Source organism: Chaetodon auriga, chromosome 15, assembly GCF_051107435.1.
Source record: "Chaetodon auriga isolate fChaAug3 chromosome 15, fChaAug3.hap1, whole genome shotgun sequence".
In the NCBI taxonomy this organism is placed as follows: domain Eukaryota; kingdom Metazoa; phylum Chordata; class Actinopteri; order Chaetodontiformes; family Chaetodontidae; genus Chaetodon; species Chaetodon auriga.
The window spans coordinates 20084665-20102454 of record NC_135088.1 but is presented as its reverse complement, the minus strand read 5'-3'; the positions used below and the strand labels follow the sequence as shown (position 1 = coordinate 20102454).

At 41.2% G+C, this 17790-nt stretch overlaps 2 protein-coding genes across 11 annotated transcripts in view; one reads left to right on the top strand and one right to left on the bottom strand.

Annotated features, from left to right (window-relative positions):
• The first annotated feature begins 1256 nt into the window (after positions 1-1256).
• On the top strand, positions 1257-12789 carry p2rx1 (purinergic receptor P2X, ligand-gated ion channel, 1). 6 transcript variants are annotated; one of them, XM_076750861.1, is made up of 14 exons: positions 1257-1552; positions 5244-5388; positions 7707-7778; positions 8157-8214; positions 9406-9493; positions 9656-9736; positions 10353-10494; positions 10621-10766; positions 11085-11175; positions 11259-11324; positions 11400-11495; positions 11896-11985; positions 12124-12168; positions 12262-12789. In XM_076750861.1, the coding sequence occupies exons 1-14, from the start codon at positions 1416-1418 to the stop codon at positions 12265-12267; spliced, it is 1263 nt and encodes a 420-aa protein (XP_076606976.1). In that variant the 5' UTR covers positions 1257-1415; the 3' UTR covers positions 12268-12789. The 6 variants fall into 6 exon arrangements, with proteins under 6 accessions (XP_076606976.1, XP_076606975.1, XP_076606974.1 ...); XM_076750860.1 differs by having other exon boundaries at positions 8157-8226; positions 12124-12159; XM_076750859.1 differs by having other exon boundaries at positions 8157-8226.
• A 69-nt stretch (positions 12790-12858) lies between these two features.
• camkk1a (calcium/calmodulin-dependent protein kinase kinase 1, alpha a) overlaps positions 12859-17790 on the bottom strand; it is a 58567-nt gene continuing 53635 nt past the window's right edge. For 4 of the 5 annotated variants that reach the window (XM_076750855.1, XM_076750857.1, XM_076750856.1 and 1 more), the window contains one exon: positions 12859-17600. In XM_076750855.1, the coding sequence (XP_076606970.1) occupies positions 17528-17600 (73 nt within the window). In that variant the 3' untranslated portion in view covers positions 12859-17527. The remainder of the gene's footprint in view (positions 17601-17790) is intronic. The other variant, XR_013078245.1, reaches the window with a different exon arrangement.

The following is a 17790-nucleotide window of genomic DNA, read 5'->3' as shown; positions in this document are numbered from 1 at the left end:
GCTCCTTGTTTATTTAAATGGTTGATACACCCAAATGATACCTCTGGTGGCATCTATCCAGATAGTTTTGAATCTATTTGTTCAGGTTTTGAGATATTTGTCTCTGAGATTTCTGCCCGGATGTTTAATACAAATGAAGTCAGTTGAATTTTATTTGTGGTGGTAACATTAAATATCAGTGTCCAATACAGAGAAAAGGAACTAACTGTGTACAATGTCAACTATCTCCCAGTGTCCCTTTAAAAATACCTAATTCCTGCCGACTGGCACACAGTACATTGTGTCTACTAAAGCACTTTGGGTTATTATTTAGATTGTCATATAGCCTCTTTTTTTGCAATCCTTGCAAAAATCCTTACAATCCTGTCAAATCCTTGCAATCCTACCAAATTCGAGGCATTGGCCACTTTGTGGTGATTTCCAGTGTAGATATATATATATATATATCTTTTGGAATAGGCTTTAACCAGATTTAGATTTGGATTTTAAACATGATTGGAAAATAAGATGTTCCCTCAACTAATCTCTGGAGATTAGAAAACACTGCACACAAGTGAGAAAAGCATTTTTCAGATGGAAAACCTTTTATATAATATTCTTAATATTTCAACATATTCACACCGAAATGGAAGGATTCACTTTTCTTATAATGTTGTGTCTGCCACTTTCTTTCCTCCATGAATGAAGATTAGAAATGCAAAGCACCTCTCAATAAATGAAAGGAGAGGGGGAGAGTGAATTGTGGGGTGAGGAACCCAAAATGTTTCTCTGTGCCCCCGCACAAAATGCCGATAAAACATAAGAAGGCTTAATGTCTGCAAATGAAGACGAGAGCAGGCAAACAAGCTGAACTGCAGCATACACACCGTGTGTTTGTGTTGAGCTTATGCAGTCTCTGTCTCTGCTAAGCATGCAGGAAGAGAGCGTCAGTGGAAACGATAAGGTTTGATGGCAAACACAGGGAGGAGGAGGTCCAGCGCGTGTGTGGCAGCTGTTGAGTTATTTCAACTGGTATTCAAGTCAAGAGTGAAAACTGTCTGTTGTCTAAATGTGTGTGCTGTAAATAACAAGAAATAACAAGAAGAAGATGTAATGACAAGCCAGGACATACAAGCCAAATGGGAATGACTGCAAGGAGAATGGGAGAGTGACCTGTCGGGAGAGAGAGAGAGAGAGAGAGAGAGAGAGAGAGAGAGAGAGAGAGAGAGAGAGCAGTGTGGGGAGGGAGGAAGTCCTACACTTCAGGACTTCTTTCAAGCGCATCAGACATTACTTCCGAGAAGAGGCAGAGGACCTTTGCCACTAGTGAAGAAGGATCCAGGGGTGAACAGGAGGAGAGGTGGAGCCCCAGTGTTTATATGCAAGTGGGGTGAAGAGAGAGACCCTCCTGTCTGTGGGTCAGCTGATGAGAGACGATGAAGAGCCAAATCACCAACGCCCTCGCCGACTTTTTCTTTGAGTATGAAACCCCGCGCCAAGTGCTGGTGAGGAACCGGAGGGTGGGTGTCGTGTGCCGTCTGATCCAGCTGGGGGTCCTGGCCTACATCATTGGGTAAGACCTACACATCCTTTTTTTTTTTTTTTTTTTAATTAATTTATATATATATATTAGCTGTTCTAAGGGGCAACAGGTAGACCTGAGTGCAGAGAGGGTTTGCTTTGTCTTGGATGTTTCAACTTTCTTGTAGTGACACAGTCTGCGGCAGAACGACCTGTCAGAGTGACCCTGCAAATTCCAACAACTAGAGGGACATAAGCCAGACGTCATAATAAAAAACGCATCATGTACTGATTAGACTGTCAGAAAAACATGATTTTTACAAAAGAGTGCATCTTATTTGACTTCTGGAGGGTGCTACCAGGGGTCAGAGATATGTCTTGCCAGGCAATGTTGACCGAGCAAACAAAACAGAGTAATGTCTGATTGCGTGGTGGCAGAACAGATAACTTTTATTATCTGCCCCTCTCAAGTTGAGACAAGGAAACACAGCATGCTTGTCAACTTACGCATACTATCACCACACACCTGCTTTGACATGTTGGAGTCATTCCCTGGAAATTCACTTGAATCTCACTTCATGCAGGTTTCCACTTCTGTTAGTTTGAAAATACTCATGAACTGTTTGTGGTTGTGTGTGCGTGTGTGTGTGTGCGTGTGCGTGTGTGTGTGTGTGTGTGTGTGTGTGTGTGTGCGCGTGTGTGTGTGTGTGCGTGCGTGTGCGTGTGTGTGTACGTGCGTGTGTTCGTGCGTGTGTGCATGTGTCTGCACCTCTGAGCAGCAGAACCTGAGGAGATGTGTGAGATGAACACGCTGAGGCATATGCTAACACGGATAACAATCAACTGCTGCCCAATTCTCTGCCAAACAGAGCAGAGACATGTTACCTTCTGCTGGTGACGTTGATGGTGGCCAAAAATGTGATAGAGAAAGACAGTTTTAAGAAAATCTTCTACTGCTAATGGCAAGGTTATTTTTCAAAAAAAGATGGCCAGCATGCTGATTTAAACTGATTGGAAATGGCCCACAGTTGGTTTCTCTTTGTGGTCCATATCTTGGGCTCATAATGGGGCCTTAATCTTGACGGTCTTTCGAGTCAGACCACAATAAATGGATGATGATTTCTTTCATTTCAAGCCTTTGACAAACATGTTGAGCTAGCTATGAAATATAGTTTGTATGGTGCTCTCATGCAAAGCTTTGTCCATCAAAGCTTTGCTCTATTAAAGCAGGCAGTGTATGACAGAGCTCCGTCCTGTCACCTGCCTTTTGCAGCCATCAGGCCACATTAAGGTCAGTGATGGGCATGGAAGGAGATGTGATTATAAAGCTGTCCAGATTCTACTCTTCAGGATTCAAGCAGCAGGCTTACAGGTCAGAACAGAAGTCAGCGTGTGTCTCTCAGGCAGCAGCAGTGAACCGGTGAACCGCTGGTTGTCTTGTCAGGAATATTAGATTTAGTCTTAACCCTAGACTTGCCACAAATACTGCTGCTATTGTACTTTTGGATTTTTGTACTTAAGATCAGAAAATAGAAATGTACTATAGTTATTGGTAAACTTATTTTACGGATGTGTTTCTGTGCTTTCATGACCTCACCTGACAACTTTATTCTCATATAGGGGTCCTTGGACAGCTACTGTTTGGGAGCACATGCACAAGATGGGCCTCTGCATAAATCTCTCTTTCAAAAAATAAATAAATAAAAAAAATCCCATGTGACAGGTTTGAAAATATTTCTCTTAACAAAGTCAAAAGCAAAGCCTAGTTTAATCGAGAACAGCAGACCACAGTGGCAAACCAGAGTTTCTATTCTTTTAATTCATTCCCATCTTGTCACCTTTAAGATGACAAAAATGCCAATTCATTGTTTTCTTTTCACAGTGATTCATTGAAGGTTGATTTTTTTTTTTTTTCCCATTCTCAATTGTCTTCACGAAACGAGCAGTAATCTCAGAGCCACAGTATGGCAGAGAGGAAGAAAAGCCCTCACACATCAAGCAGCCTCCTCTACGCCTCCCTGCCTCCTTCTGTCGGAGCAGATACGGATCTCACTTAGACTGCTGTTTTGGAAGAATCTTCCATTATTTCACGCTCATGGTTTCTTTATGCCATTAATGTGCTCTATTTTCTCTCCACTTCGCCTTGAATGTAAGCTCCAACTTGCATAAATTGATTCGCCTAAGTGATAGAAGTTGTGGCTGTTAGCTCGTTGTGCATACTTTATTTCAGTTGGCGCTGCGGAACATGTTTCTATTCCTCTGTTGCTTTGAGGTGTTTTCATTGTCCACAGACAAATGAATGTGTGCTGCAATACATGCTGTCCTGCAGGCTGTCTGCCAGGGGGTAATTGCTTTTCATACCCTATATAAAATAGCTCTGCATGAGCGGGTGTGTGTGTGTGTCTACATACAGTATCTTCCCAGTACACAGCAGCTGTTACTCATACCTCCTGGCCAGACACAGAGATAGAGGCCTGATGGTGAATCTAGGTTTTGCTTGATGGGAATCATTTTATGTGATAAAGTGCTCTGGTACTTATTCTTAATATAGTCAACTCAACATAAGCGCAGTTTTTCATCAGTCTTATAGATTATTACCAGTGATGCAAGAAGTACACTGAACCTTTGCTTAAGCAACAACACCAATAAAACAATGTCAAAATACTCAGTTACAAGTAAAAGTTTCAACCCAACCCAACCCAGCCTATGGGATCAGGACCTTCCAAAGTCACCAGATAAATCTGAGAGGTCATGAGATAATTATGAGAAAGGAAACGGAACAAAGTTCTGCTGCATTGGAACAGCTATCTAAATGAAACCATATGTGAGGTTTAAAGGGGAAATGTGTCTTTGGTGGAGCGGCTACCAACTCATGGACATCTGCAATGTGACAAGGAGCCCCACTGGCAACAAGCCAGACATGTTGGGAAAGACTGATTTAATCTCCAGTAACGTGATGTCTTTAAGTGTATCATATTTTTCCTTCTAAGGTATAAAATCTTAATCTGAAAAGTAACTTTATTTAAAATAAATATAGTGGCATGAAAACATATAATATTTCGCTCTGAAATGTAGCATGGTAGAAGTACAGGCTAGATATTCTCAAGTAAAGTACATGTATCTTAAAATTGCACGTAATTACAGTAATTAACTTAGTTACATTGAACCACAGATTATCACTATCAGTATATCTGGAGGATGATAGATTGCATCTGTTTTGTACTGATAAACATGCGAGCTGACGTTTTCGTGTGACGCTCAGATTAGAAAATACTATCTGTGGATCTGTGCTAAGAGATGGAAAAGCTTAATGAGCTTAATAACCCTAACCCTAACCCTTGCTAATAAGCACTACATCTCTACTAAACTACAACTGTGATAAAGCAGATTACGTACTGTCTACATGACCCACTCTCACTTCCTGAACAGACATGTGACATATTTTGAAACTGGCAAGCTTGAAATAAATATTAGTAAATGTCTGCAAATTGAGATTCCATATGTCAGATTTGTCTTGGTGGTGGTCAAAGGACGAGAACCACCATCCTGACATTACACAACTACAATCGCTTTCACGTGTTTCCCCGTGAGGTGTGCTGCTGGCATGTGGGATCGCTGTGCAGAATGACGACATCACTGCTAAACATGCCCTTGCCTGTGGGGTTGGTTGGATGGTTGGCTGGGCCGGACTGGGAGTCTGAGGTGCTGACAGGCCTGACAGGATGCTTTTTGTGTCTTTACAGGTGGGTGTTCATCTACGAGAAAGGCTACCAGTCCACAGACACAGCAGTAAGCTCAGTTTTCAGTAAAATGAAGGGAGTGGGCTACACCAATGTGAATGGAACTGAGAGAGTCTGGGATGTGGCCGACTACGTCTTCCCTTCGCAGGTTGGTGACTGGTTGGCTGAAGCCTTCCACGCATGCAGAAGCATGTGCTCATCACATGACTCCTAAGTGGTTGTTAATTTGTTTTGCACCTGGCGCGAGTCACTGACCATTGTTAGGATTATGGTAAAACTAGGTAGGACTCAGTTGTCATGAAGTCAACATCTACAGTCCATGGATCTAACTGTCAGAGTGAATAAACATCAGGCTTAGTCAGAGAAGCGACATTAAACTGCTTTGCTCCCTGAAGAAAACTGTTCAGCGGTCAGATCCGGGTAAAGGTCAAGGTTGAGTCATGCTTTTAAAGCATCCGTGTTGCCTAGATTTTATGCCAGATCTAATCAAAGACAACACAATCGTACTTTGGATTTGTCAACATCGTGGTGTCTCCATGGTGCTTTCCAAAAGTTGTTACAAGCATCCCATGAAAAACTGAGCAAACAACCCATCAAAAGGAAAACTCAAATATATTTTTCTGTTTACCTAACAGATCACTGTGTCCTGTTATCTTTAGGAAAGAAACAAAGAGACACAGTGAAGATTGTCTTGTTTGCCTTGAGGCCTGGGTGTGGGCCTTTTGTAATTCAGAGCTAGAGGTTTAGTATGATTAAACCCAACCAACAAGATGAAAAGTCCCTTTAGTCTCACGCATTGAAAGGATCAGCTGAAATCCACCTCTGTGTGAGTTTCCCAGACTGTTCTACCAATGGAGTTGATCACTTTGGATATTTTCATGTAGTTAGGCTTTAGTTTGAGGGAACCTTCATCATGTTCTGAATATGGCTTCTGTGACTATTAACTTAGAGGTCAGCAGCACCAAAGAAGCATGTTGTTGTCTTCAGCATTATCAATGATAACGACCTTACATCAAGAAAATCCCCAGGGACATAAAAGAGCTGAACTATGGTCAGAGAGTTTGTAAAAATATATGAATGATTTAAAAATATTGGTTTACATTGTAGGAAATACGCTTCTTTGCTTTCTCGGCAGGAGCTAGGTAAATACCACTCTCATACCTGTCTGTGTGTTAAATACAGCTAGAAGCTGGTTAGCTTAGTTTAGCTTAAAGACTGGAGAAAGGTTTTGCTGGCCCCGTCCAAAGGTAACAAAATCAGCCCACCAGATTCTCACTATTGGAGAAGCACATGAGCAAATTGCGAATCCTTGCAAATTTGCCTGTGAACCATCGCGTGCCGAGGCGAAGTTTGGATCAGAGTTCACCAAAGCTGAACTCCACGTGACGTAAAGGCGCAAAGTCGTTCAACTGCACACAAAGCCAATGGAAAGGTGTGATGAGATGAGAATCTGCCTGTGGGCGGTGTGGAATTGATGCAAAGACATGAGAGACAAGAGAGAGAGAAAGTTTCTGCTGGGTTCAGAGTTCAGTCAGTGGCTGAGCTATCACACACGCATGCACACAGACACACACACACACACACACACACATACTACCACAGACATGGGCAGTGGTTGCCAGCAGGCTTACAGTCAATCTCTCTCCAGTTGGTACATTGTCTGTTTGGGGTGAATCAACATGGACTGCAGTCAAATTCGCATGCATGAGAAACATTCCCTTTACTTTTGGTCTGATAACAGCACAAACCTCATTAATTAGCACATTATAACTCCTTTCATGCAGAACGTCCCTGCTCACAGACAAGGAATAGTGCAGCACATATAACCCCCTGTAAACTCCAGCTTATTGTTTTTTATACTTTTACACGTTTTGAACAGATTAAACATTCAACATCTGACATAAACCAGTAGTTCATTAGTGTTTTTTGGCAGAGAGTTACATGAAGAGATCAATAGATTGATAGTACGAAGGTAGAGCCAGCTTAGTTAGCTTAGCTTAGCATGAAGACTGAGGCCAGGGGAAACAACCAGACTGGCTCTGTCTTACAGGTCTTATACCTCATAACACCACACAAAACCGCACCTATAACATGTTAATTAGTGAGCTTTTAGAGGTGCCTGCAGCTGTGGCCCCATTTCCAGTCTTTATGCTCAGCTAGGTCTTGCAATCCATCATCTTATCTAACTGCAAGAAAGCAAAAAAGCTGTTTCCCAAGATGTTGAACTATCCATTTTTGGCTAAAAACTGGCCTGGAAAATTTTTTGGGATGTAAACATTTGGTTTGCAGATGCTGGTGACATCAGCAGGCTTACACTGGAATATACCTGGTTAATGCTTGACAGTCTGCCTCCAATAAACTACTGCAGCCTTCACTGTATCATTCCATGCCATAGACAAATGAGATGTACAAAAAAAAAAAAAAAAAAAAAATTAACACATTACCTCATTTACTCCTAAACTTCAGGGTGACTCATCTTTTGTGGTTATGACAAACTACATCATCACAGAAGGTCAGAAGATGGGAAAGTGTCCAGAGGTCAGTGAAAAAGCTCCTTTTTCCTTTTTCGTCTCTCCTTCTCCCTCATCGCGTCTTCCTCTCTGCTTTCTCCTTCGCCTCTAACTTATACACTTCCATAAATAGTAAAACAACACGGAAATTGTGTCTCATTCCAAGACTGTTTGTGTAATTGGGTAATTGTTTGAGAGTCAAATGGGAGAAAAAAAAAAAAAATCTTTTTAAGCATACTGCCCTCCCGATGACTTAAACAGCAGTTTCTGCAAAATTTCACACCAGATGCAAAACTCCATTTTCACATTTTCATGTTGTTTTCAGGTTTAAAATGTAGTGGTTTCTTCACATCCACATTCCAACAGTCCTGTACACACTCTGACCCCAATCTCTTGTGTATAACAGCTCCGAGGCAAGCAAAACTGCAGCTCTGACGCCGACTGTGAAGGAGGGAGTATCAAACGTACGGGACATGGTAAATCCTGACGGCCTGACAGTGTGTGACCTCAGCAGTCCTCACTGAGTAACCGTCCGTCCAAATGTCCAAATTCCATCACTTCGCACCTTTGGCTTTGTATTATCTTGCTTTGTTTCACCAGAGTTGAGAGTCCTTCTTAAACCTAAAGGCCATAAAGCCAGTGACATTTCTGGAGCTGTGTATTTGAATGGGCTGTGGCTCTTGAGAACTGCTATAAGATGGACTCACACTAAAATACACCACATCTGACTCATCCCTGTAGCTGCTAAGGTAAACATTTAGACACAATAAGTCATGCAATGCTGTTGTCCAGCATCAACAATCTACGTCTTAGCAGCCAAACACACAGTGTGTGTTCATTTTATGGCTTGTTGATCATTGAAGCGTGCAAGTAAAACCCTGCCTTAAGCAAGTAGACACTCGCACGTATAAGCACAGGCACACACGTCATGGTAACTCCTGTGCATAAGAGCTGACACAGACCATAAGCACACAGAGATATTAAAAACAAATAACAATGCAGACAAGAGCTTTTTTTAATAGGTCCAAACATATACAGCACCCTAACCCTAACCCTCAGCGAGTTCAAAGAGCAGTTATATAAATTTATTGTTCTCCATCTGTCCCAGGGTTAAATTCTGAGCCTTTGAAGTCCTCCGCAACCCACATCAACTTCAATAAGGCCAGTGTCTGCAAAAGCTTTAGATCTGTCTGTTTCAGACCAGTCAAATTCACCTTGAGGTGATAGTATCTGTTCAGAGGAAGCGTTCTGTCTCTGTGCTTGTGGACAAGTAAACAAGGGGGCGCCCCTGTAGCTAAACAAGCTGGTGGGCTCCGGTGAAGAGTCAGACACTGAGGCTGGGTGACCAAACGCCTGCTGGAGAACTGTCTGTGAACTCATGCAGCACATGATGAGAGAGACTGATAGCAACAAAGTTAATCACATGGAAAGAAATTCTATGTTCGGATCAGGGCCAGATAAAGGAAACAGCTCGTTCTCATGCTTGCTCTGCTTCATTTTAATATCTTGCTTGCTGCGCTTGATGCTAATTCAAGATAAGATGATTAAAGCCTCTGTCCTTTTTCTTCTGCTTGAAACACATGTTGTCCTTTTGCCTAATGCTTGCTCCAGTTTTTAGTTTTGTCTCTAATGATGAGACATGTTTCTATTTCAAGGACAAATGACGGGAGTCTGTGTCAATAGTACTAAGACCTGTGAGGTGCTGGCTTGGTGCCCTGTTGAGGATGATCACAACATACCAGAGTATGTGGAAACACTGAATTATTCATGCTGCAATGCATAAGATGATTGGATTTGTGATGATTCTGTGCCGTTAAATGGATTATATGAGAATTATAATTTGTGATGATTTATGCTCCTCAGCATACTGGATTTGAGACTCTTCTCTCCTCTGTTCATTTCCAGCCCCCCTCTGTTGATGTCTGCAGAGAACTACACACTGTTCATCAAAAATTCTGTAACTTTCCCTTTATTTGGGGTCACAAGGTGATGGACCTCATTCATATCTGAATTGATCAAAGCAAAAAATAGATTTAAGAAAATGAATAAATGTAAATAAGAGAGGTTTTGGCATATGTTGTTACAACTTTATTCAAAGCTGAATAACTGGTCATCAGTGAATGTAACTTTCTTTTTTTTTATTTGTCTCTCAAAGTCCCCAAACTTTCTGAACATGTGACATTAAATCAGTGGAGTACCGCTCACTGGAGAGATGTTGACAGTTTTGCCATGCCAGGGCTTTAAACTCATGTTGTTAGTAAAAACAAGCAAGTGACTGTGACACTTTCTCTTCAAATGCTTAAAGACAGTTAACTTTTTAATTGTCTAATTACAAAGATTACTTTTTAAATCCACTGAAGGATAAAGGAGGATTTTGTGCTTAAATCTCAGATAGTCAGTTAACAATATTTTTGGACTGGATTTTGGAAGAAATCATGCCGACAACCTAAGTAGCACATACAGAGAAATGGCCCTTCATTGATTACATGCAAAGAAACTAATGTAATTTGAGGTTATTACATTTTCCTGGACAAAACTCAACACACTAAAATAGCACTATTTAAAGTATAACTGTGTTTTATAATGACCACTTGTATTTCAGGAGTAACCTGGTGGAGGGCATTGATGCTGCTTACATCAAAAAATGCCTTCATAATCCAGAGGATGCTCCACTGTGTCCCATATTCAGACTGGGAGACATAGTTAAACTGTCTGGCTTCAATTTTGAAACAATAGCCCGAGTGGTAAGTGAGCTGCTGAACATCTTCACTCCACACTGAGTGGATAGGGATGATTTTCAGGTGGAGGTCTTTTGTACTGTGTCTCTTGTTATCTTATCCAACTTGTATCATGTATTACTGTCCTGACAGGGAGGGGCCATTGGTATTGTGGTCGAATGGACGTGTAACTTCGATGTGGATGTCACACACTGTAAACCAAAGTACCACTTCCACGGCCTGTATGGAAACCCTGCTGAGACAGACAAAGCCAGAGCTTCAGTGGGCTACAATTTCAGGTGTTTAATGTACCTCACTCAGGTGCTTTCACACTGCCAAAATCTGTCTTGGTCTTACCTCTGGTGCTTGAAGCTATGTTTGAAATTTGAGAAATATGCTTATTTATTTCATGCTGCGAGTGATATTATTCTAATGTGTGTACAGTACGCAGCCAGCAGGTGGTTCGCCTAAAGTCTGGCAACAGGGGGAAACAGCTACTCTGGCTCTGCTTTATGGGGTGTACATAACACCCCATGTGGGAAATGTAAATATATACCAAACACTTTGGCAAATGCATTCTATGCGACAAACGTGATAATTCCCTTGGCTGTTTGTAGGTATGCAAAGCATTATTTGGAGGACAAAGTTCAGAAAAGGACCCTTCTCAAAGTGTTTGGGATCAGGATCGATATCATTGTGCAGTCACTGGTGAGCCATATATATTCTATTTATGTAAACTTCTGACTTGAAAAATAGGAAATCTTGAATCATTGGCACTCTTCCCTTCACAGGCAAGAAAATTTGATATAATCCCCACACTGACAGCCATAGGCTCTGGAGTGGGCATATTCGGAGTGGTATGTCTGACTAATGCTGCAATAATTACTTCTTGTCTGTGGAATCATACTAATGTATTTCTGCTTCTTTTCCAGGCTACTGTAGTATGTGACTTGGTGCTGCTCTATTTGCTACCAAAAAGAGAATTTTACAAGAACATGAAATTCAAATACACAGACACACACGTACAGGTAAGCTGTGCGATGCACATGAACTACATATCTCATGCAAGTTCTGTTGTAATGGAATATCAGTTTGAACACAAGGTGGCAGGAGAGAAGCGTTTAACAATAGCAGCCCAGACAGCCATCAACAGTATGTAGCATGTAGCATGTGGATTTGTCTCAGTTCTTGTGAGGGGGTGCCGCATACGTGAGAACTAGGCACCACACTACAGCACACAGGAGCAGTGACCTTCAGAGAGCATCACACTAATGCCATGTTTATTCCCATGACATCCATAGACAGAGCAGGATCATCCATGCTTGCTTCAGTACAGCCTTTTATCTGATAGAAAGTGAAATCTTCTCCCCTCCCTCCCAGGCAGTTTCCTCCTATAACTGAAACAAGCAGAACGTTTTGTATTTGCAGCATGACAGCGAGTCTCTTGGTTTAAACTCAAGCGTCTATTACGCCCTTGAAGCAAATGCAAGACAAGCCCAAGGCACTGACCAGTCCAACGTGAGTGTATGTAGAAGTTGAGACAGTAGACTGGATTTTATTTTAATGTATTCTATCATGTGAGGATGAGGAGAATCCCTTTGGCAGTTACCTGAGAGGTCTAAATCCTGTCCTGTGGATTTTACTTTTATCCTACAGGACCCTGACTCAGAGGCAGGTAGCACAGAGACTGAGGTATCTAAAGTAAGGGATTTGTATATTTAATAGAACAATAAAGCCTATTTGCTTTGGTTTTTATGGCGGCTGATGTCTTATTTTTCTGATATTCCTGTGTAGAAGTGACCTGGGAGCAAACTTACAAGGCACTACTTTGAAGGTGTGCTGCAATGGAACCCTGCAAGATGTGCTTGCAACGCACACACACACATCCTAAATGGACTTGGGGCTGGAGAGGACTCGGTCAAATGACGTTGATCCACGTGTCCTCTGTCTCTTCTTGATCTTCAGTGGCATCTTCTACCAACAACATCTTCCCTCTCCTGAGAGACTGTGACTCTGTTCTATGTCGAGCCCTAGCGTAGCTCAGCTGTGTACTTTCTTGGGTGTAGCTCGGTTTGTTTTTGTTCACACTTTGGGTGTAGCCTTCGCCTCCTAACTGTCTCCATCTACGAACAGGTGGAAGAACAATTTCTGGCGCTTCAGCGCTCCTGTGTGTACACAAATCATCCACTGCGTTTGTCTTATCTTGTCTTTGTCCAAACAAGATAAACACACATTACATGTGGATGCGCCTCTGTCAGAGCGATTCATCCCCCGTGAGCACTTTGTGATCAACAACTGAATTCAATAAAAGATGTACAGTAACGTTACTTTTTCCTTTTGTCTCACAGTTCAAGTAGTCAAACAGGAATACGTGAAAGAAAACAAAAATGATTCAGATTTTCTTTTTTATTGTCTCTGATTATGTCTAGGTGTACAAAAAGCATGCAAAAAATAGCTTCTGTATATATTGGTACATATTTACATTGTAACAACTGCATTCCACAGAGATGTGCCATGCTTTTCTTTTTGTTTGAGTGACTTGACAGACATTCAGAGGAACACACAAGACAACACAAGAGAGTCATCCACGAACACATAGACAGCAGGCACCTTCAACGCACGCATCAGGACACTCACGAAAGATGCACATCCAACTGTCCCTGACTTCATATTATGTACAAACTCACTCTCCCACAGTCCTCCTTTGGATATCATTATGACCTGAAATCATGAGAAATTAGTCACTGTCACTCACTTCTTGTGCTGCGACCGGGGCAACTGCACCCACTGATTTTCCTTCTGTGTTTGACTTCAGTAAAAACACTGAGCTAGAAATCATTCAGCGTGAGCAAACCTCTCACGGCTGCACAATCTGATACCATTTCAGATGTTCAAACTAGTACTTAATATTTATCTGGATCCAGGTTTGCATCAAAACAGAGATAGACAACTGTGCTGATTTTTGGATAGTATCTCAAGTTTGTAAGTACAAGTGTTTTCCACACGGACGAATTGTGCAGTCTTGCAAGAGTCACTAATCTGACCATTTAAATGTATTGTGTGCTGTTGTGCCACCTTTAGCCAAAATTCAATTAAATGCGATTAATGCAGTATGTGCAGATATCATTTAAATGTAGCTGCAACTGTGTATTGCATTCAAGAGAAAGATTGGCAGCAATTTGTAGGATGGTGAAAATCTCTGTAGGTGTAAATGGGTCAGCCTATACGAACTGAAGGTGTCACAAAAGAAGAATCAGTTCAGGAATTGCAAACTTAGTGTAAAGCGCTTCCTAAATGGCCTCATGGTAATGTAATCTGCACCAGTTTTATACCAAGTGTAAAAAATCTTAAAAGATGGGGATTAAAACAGAGCAACATAAAAATAGGACATAAAATATAACCATTGCACAAGTAATGTGAACTAAAATAAAGAAAATCCAAAATTATTAACTGTTCAAAAAGTTAATAAAAGAGGGTGAAATGTTTCATCTTCACGGGCAGCTACTGCGTCTGAGCTGAGGCCTGCTCATGTGATGGGGTTTACAGGGTTTTACCATCATGCATCATTTCTGGAGTAAAATCCAAAAAGTCCCTTGCTGTAGTTTTACATCATTCACAATTCTCTCATTATATGGATATGCACAACAAAAACAGCAATTCAAAACCACTTTTCAGTGCACCTGTTACAGCATTTTGACACAGACAGGAGGACAAGTTTCTGGAAAAAAGGGAACATTTTAAGTTTCATTTATAAAAAATTTCCAAAACCAAGTAGCAGTGCTGTGACATGCAGACCAATATCAAAAAGCAATGCTTCAAAAAGCACAGGAGACTGCGAGGATATACCGATACACAGTAAATATGGTCTTTTACAGGTGAGCCACACCTTTTTCCTTGACTGTACAATGTCAGAGGGATAGCAAGAACCAGTAGTGTTATATGTAATCACAATAACTTTAATATGTATCTATAAGTGGAAAAGTGCAAATATTTAAATAGAAGCAGTATTTCAGTGTCTTCAACACGGACAACTAAAATACAGATAGAGGGATGAGTGGCCTGCCATGGAAGGAGACAGTAATGCACGGATGATAAAGACGACAACAATATTGCACCTGTGACACTGACAAAGGTCTGTACAAACACACAGATGTAAAGCTGGCAACATCTAAAAACATTAAAAAAAAAGTCACTGAGCGTTTAACATTTTTTAGCAAATATAATATAACACACCATTTCACACTTCTTGGTTCAATCAGCCCTTCATTGAAGATTATCCTGCATACACACCTCAATACCTTATACCTCATCCTCGGCAGAGAGAAGGGACAGAAACAAACACATCATTAAATGTATGAGCACAACCTCTGGTTTCAAACCACATGTACAACATTTCAGACAATTAGACATCAATATATTCATTTATCCCCCGCAAATAGACCTTTTCCCAAATTTTACTGATCAATAAAATAAAAAGATATACAGCTTCACATTATCCAGCACTCACATGATAATATTTTACTGTCAACAGCATTCTGGATTTTTATGTCCCTGCCTCTGTGGGCACAAATGCCTCAACACAGAGGCTCAATAATAGTATGTGAAATGCTTTCCCATTCAGATTCCACCAATCCCTTCAGTTAGCATCCATCACTGGAGGATACTGAGGGAAAGATTAATGGAGGAAATGCAAAACGCAGCACTCCCCGTTTCTAATCAGCCACGCTGGAGACAGCACTGAAGTGGATGGGGAAGTGTTGTTATTGTTGGCAGCTGAGGTCGAATAATGACATTGAAATGCTCCTTTTCGCTGTGGTTCAAGTGATCAGAGCACTCTGCCTGCCAAACATGCTTTCTTTCAATGAACCAGACCAAGGAGGAGGAGAGAATGAAAATGGAGTTACATAAACATTTATCAGAGGCAGAGCTGCTGCGGAGGCAGAAATGCTGCCATTGATTTGAGTCGGCGGAGACTGTAGGTCAGCCAATCACCTTGAAAGACAAACTTAAAGTAAACTCAAATCACAAAAAGGAAAATGTTCTTTTTCTTATCCATGATCTCAAAATTTGTGATCTCAGGATTAGCATGCTAACTAACTAGCTTATCCAGCTCTACCAACCTCCATGGCAAGCTGGAACCCAAAAGGTCAGCCAGACGAGTTACTGAAGTTAGGGACTGTACAAAAATTATCAGGGTGGGGAGGGGAGTCAAATTTTCAATTGCAGAGCTATTCCCATTATTTTATCTGGACCCTTCCCTTGACTTGGTTGGGACAACTCACTCACCCATTACTAACTAAAAAAGGCCAAGCACAGAGAATTTTGGATGGTAAATCTAATTTAGATTTCATAAATATACCTTTCTATATTTGTAAAATATATATTATGGAATAATACATTACACAATAGCCACCAATGCAAACATATAATATAAGCCGACTTTATATGGCCTTTTTGAAATGTAGAAAAAATGTGAATGAGTAAATGACTTTAGGGAGGGACAACGTTTAGTGTCATGGGAAAAATAACTCCCTGAAACAGTGGCAGCATTGTTGTCCTTTGCATATGGCAAAGCACACCTTAATGGACCACTGTGCACACCAAAAACACTCTCTGTGACTATCTGAGACCCCATGTTTTTAGAAATCATGGAAAGAAATATTCAAATATAAATTAATGTGTTCTTCCAAAAAAGTCAGACTACATTGCCCTCAGCAAAAAGTAAACATAAGTAACCCCTCCCCCTTTCTGACACGGTACAGTCCCTTAGTCTGGATAACTTTGTGTGTGTCAAATTCTTCTTTAAGAGCACTCAGGGATGTGTAACTTGGACAATGAGATTATTCATGCCTTTAAATAACCTCTGCAGCCAAGAACGTTGAATAATAATAAATGCTAATTTGGAGGGGGAGTTATTTGAAGTACAGGCAATGGAAGTAAATTACATTCTTCTTTCAGTCTGTTCACACTCAACATCAAACAACATACACTTCAAAATGCTCCAATTTACTTTGCATCAAGTCACAAAGAGTGACAGTGTTAGAGAACAGAAATAATCAGACAAACAACACATAAGAGAGTGAGAAAAGAAGCGTGAAGTGACCCGCAACCCACATATAAATACACATCACAAAGCGGCGAAAGTTGCTTTGAAATATGTTCAAGCAGTAAAGTTGCTGTCATCCTTAGACAGCTGACTTCCTTCCTTCCCTCAGAGACGTTCAACCAGTCTGGCCTGAGGTCAGCGAAGGCAGCACAGGAAGGACTCCGACCAAGCTCCAAAGTAAAAGTTACTCATGGCACATATACGGGAAGAGGGCTGTGAGACAATAACACTGACACCTCAAGACAGCCATGTACAATATTAAAATGACTGTTCATCAATCATAAACAGAAGCCCTGTAGTTCACTGAGGAGACAACATGGTGTCATTTACAAGCTGTAGTCTGTGATTATTATTGAACGGGGTTTTTTTTCTCTTTGTCATGCTGGCAATTACTGTGACAGGTGACTGCAGACAGTCTGATGATGAGGCTTAACTATTCATCATGCAGACGAGTAAAAAAAAAAAAATTGACAGTTTTTTTTTGCCACATTGACGTGTAATGCCAGCTGACAAACATGTTCTGGTCTTTCTCCCACGACAATTATTTGAACTGTTCAGTATCCAGAAATTCAGAGTTCTTTTTCTCATCGGTTCACCGTCACAACAGTAAGTGGATGAGCAGTTAAAACAAGGAGCATTGTAGATCGAACTTAGTGCCCAGAGACGCCACAATGGAGAAGGAAAACAGGGAAAACTGGGGTAAGAAAGCTTACTCTGAGGATAACAGGAAGCGAAGTTGAAAGCAAGCCTGAGCACACGATCTGAATGTTAACACAAGCGATATATCAGATTTAAAACTCAAGTCTCCTCAGTATAGAATGACACGCCTGTCATGTGTCACTGATTTGAAGGAAACGTTTGGATGACGAGGTGAGTGCACAGCCCTTCAAGCACAGGGATGTAAAGAGGATGGAGCTGAAGACGAAGCTGTATTGATGCGAGTGTCATTAAGACTCAAGAGGAGGGCTCGTCTTCACGCAGGTCCTCCAGCTCCACTTCTCTGGGTCCGTCTCCTGTGCTGCACTTTCTGAAAGAAGAAAGGACAGACAGGAGGAGAGAGAGCAGTCAATATGGACAGCTCTTTCCATGACTTCAACCTGGACAACTGCAGCAGGGATTATACTAGCAAGATTATGCTTTCTCTGTCTAAATGTGGCAGGGTAAGCAGAGAAGCTGTTTTTCCCGTTTTCATTGTGTGGTGAATGTTAAAAACACAT

Coding starts and splice junctions, on each gene's coding strand:
- p2rx1 (XM_076750859.1), top strand. CDS start 1,416: ATGAAGAGCCAAATCACCAACGCCCTCGCCGACTTTTTCTTTGAGTAT. Junction 9,494..9,655: donor GATGATCACAACATACCAGA/GTATGTGGAAAC, acceptor GTTCATTTCCAG/CCCCCCTCTGTTGATGTCTG. Junction 11,496..11,895: donor ACACAGACACACACGTACAG/GTAAGCTGTGCG, acceptor TTGTATTTGCAG/CATGACAGCGAGTCTCTTGG.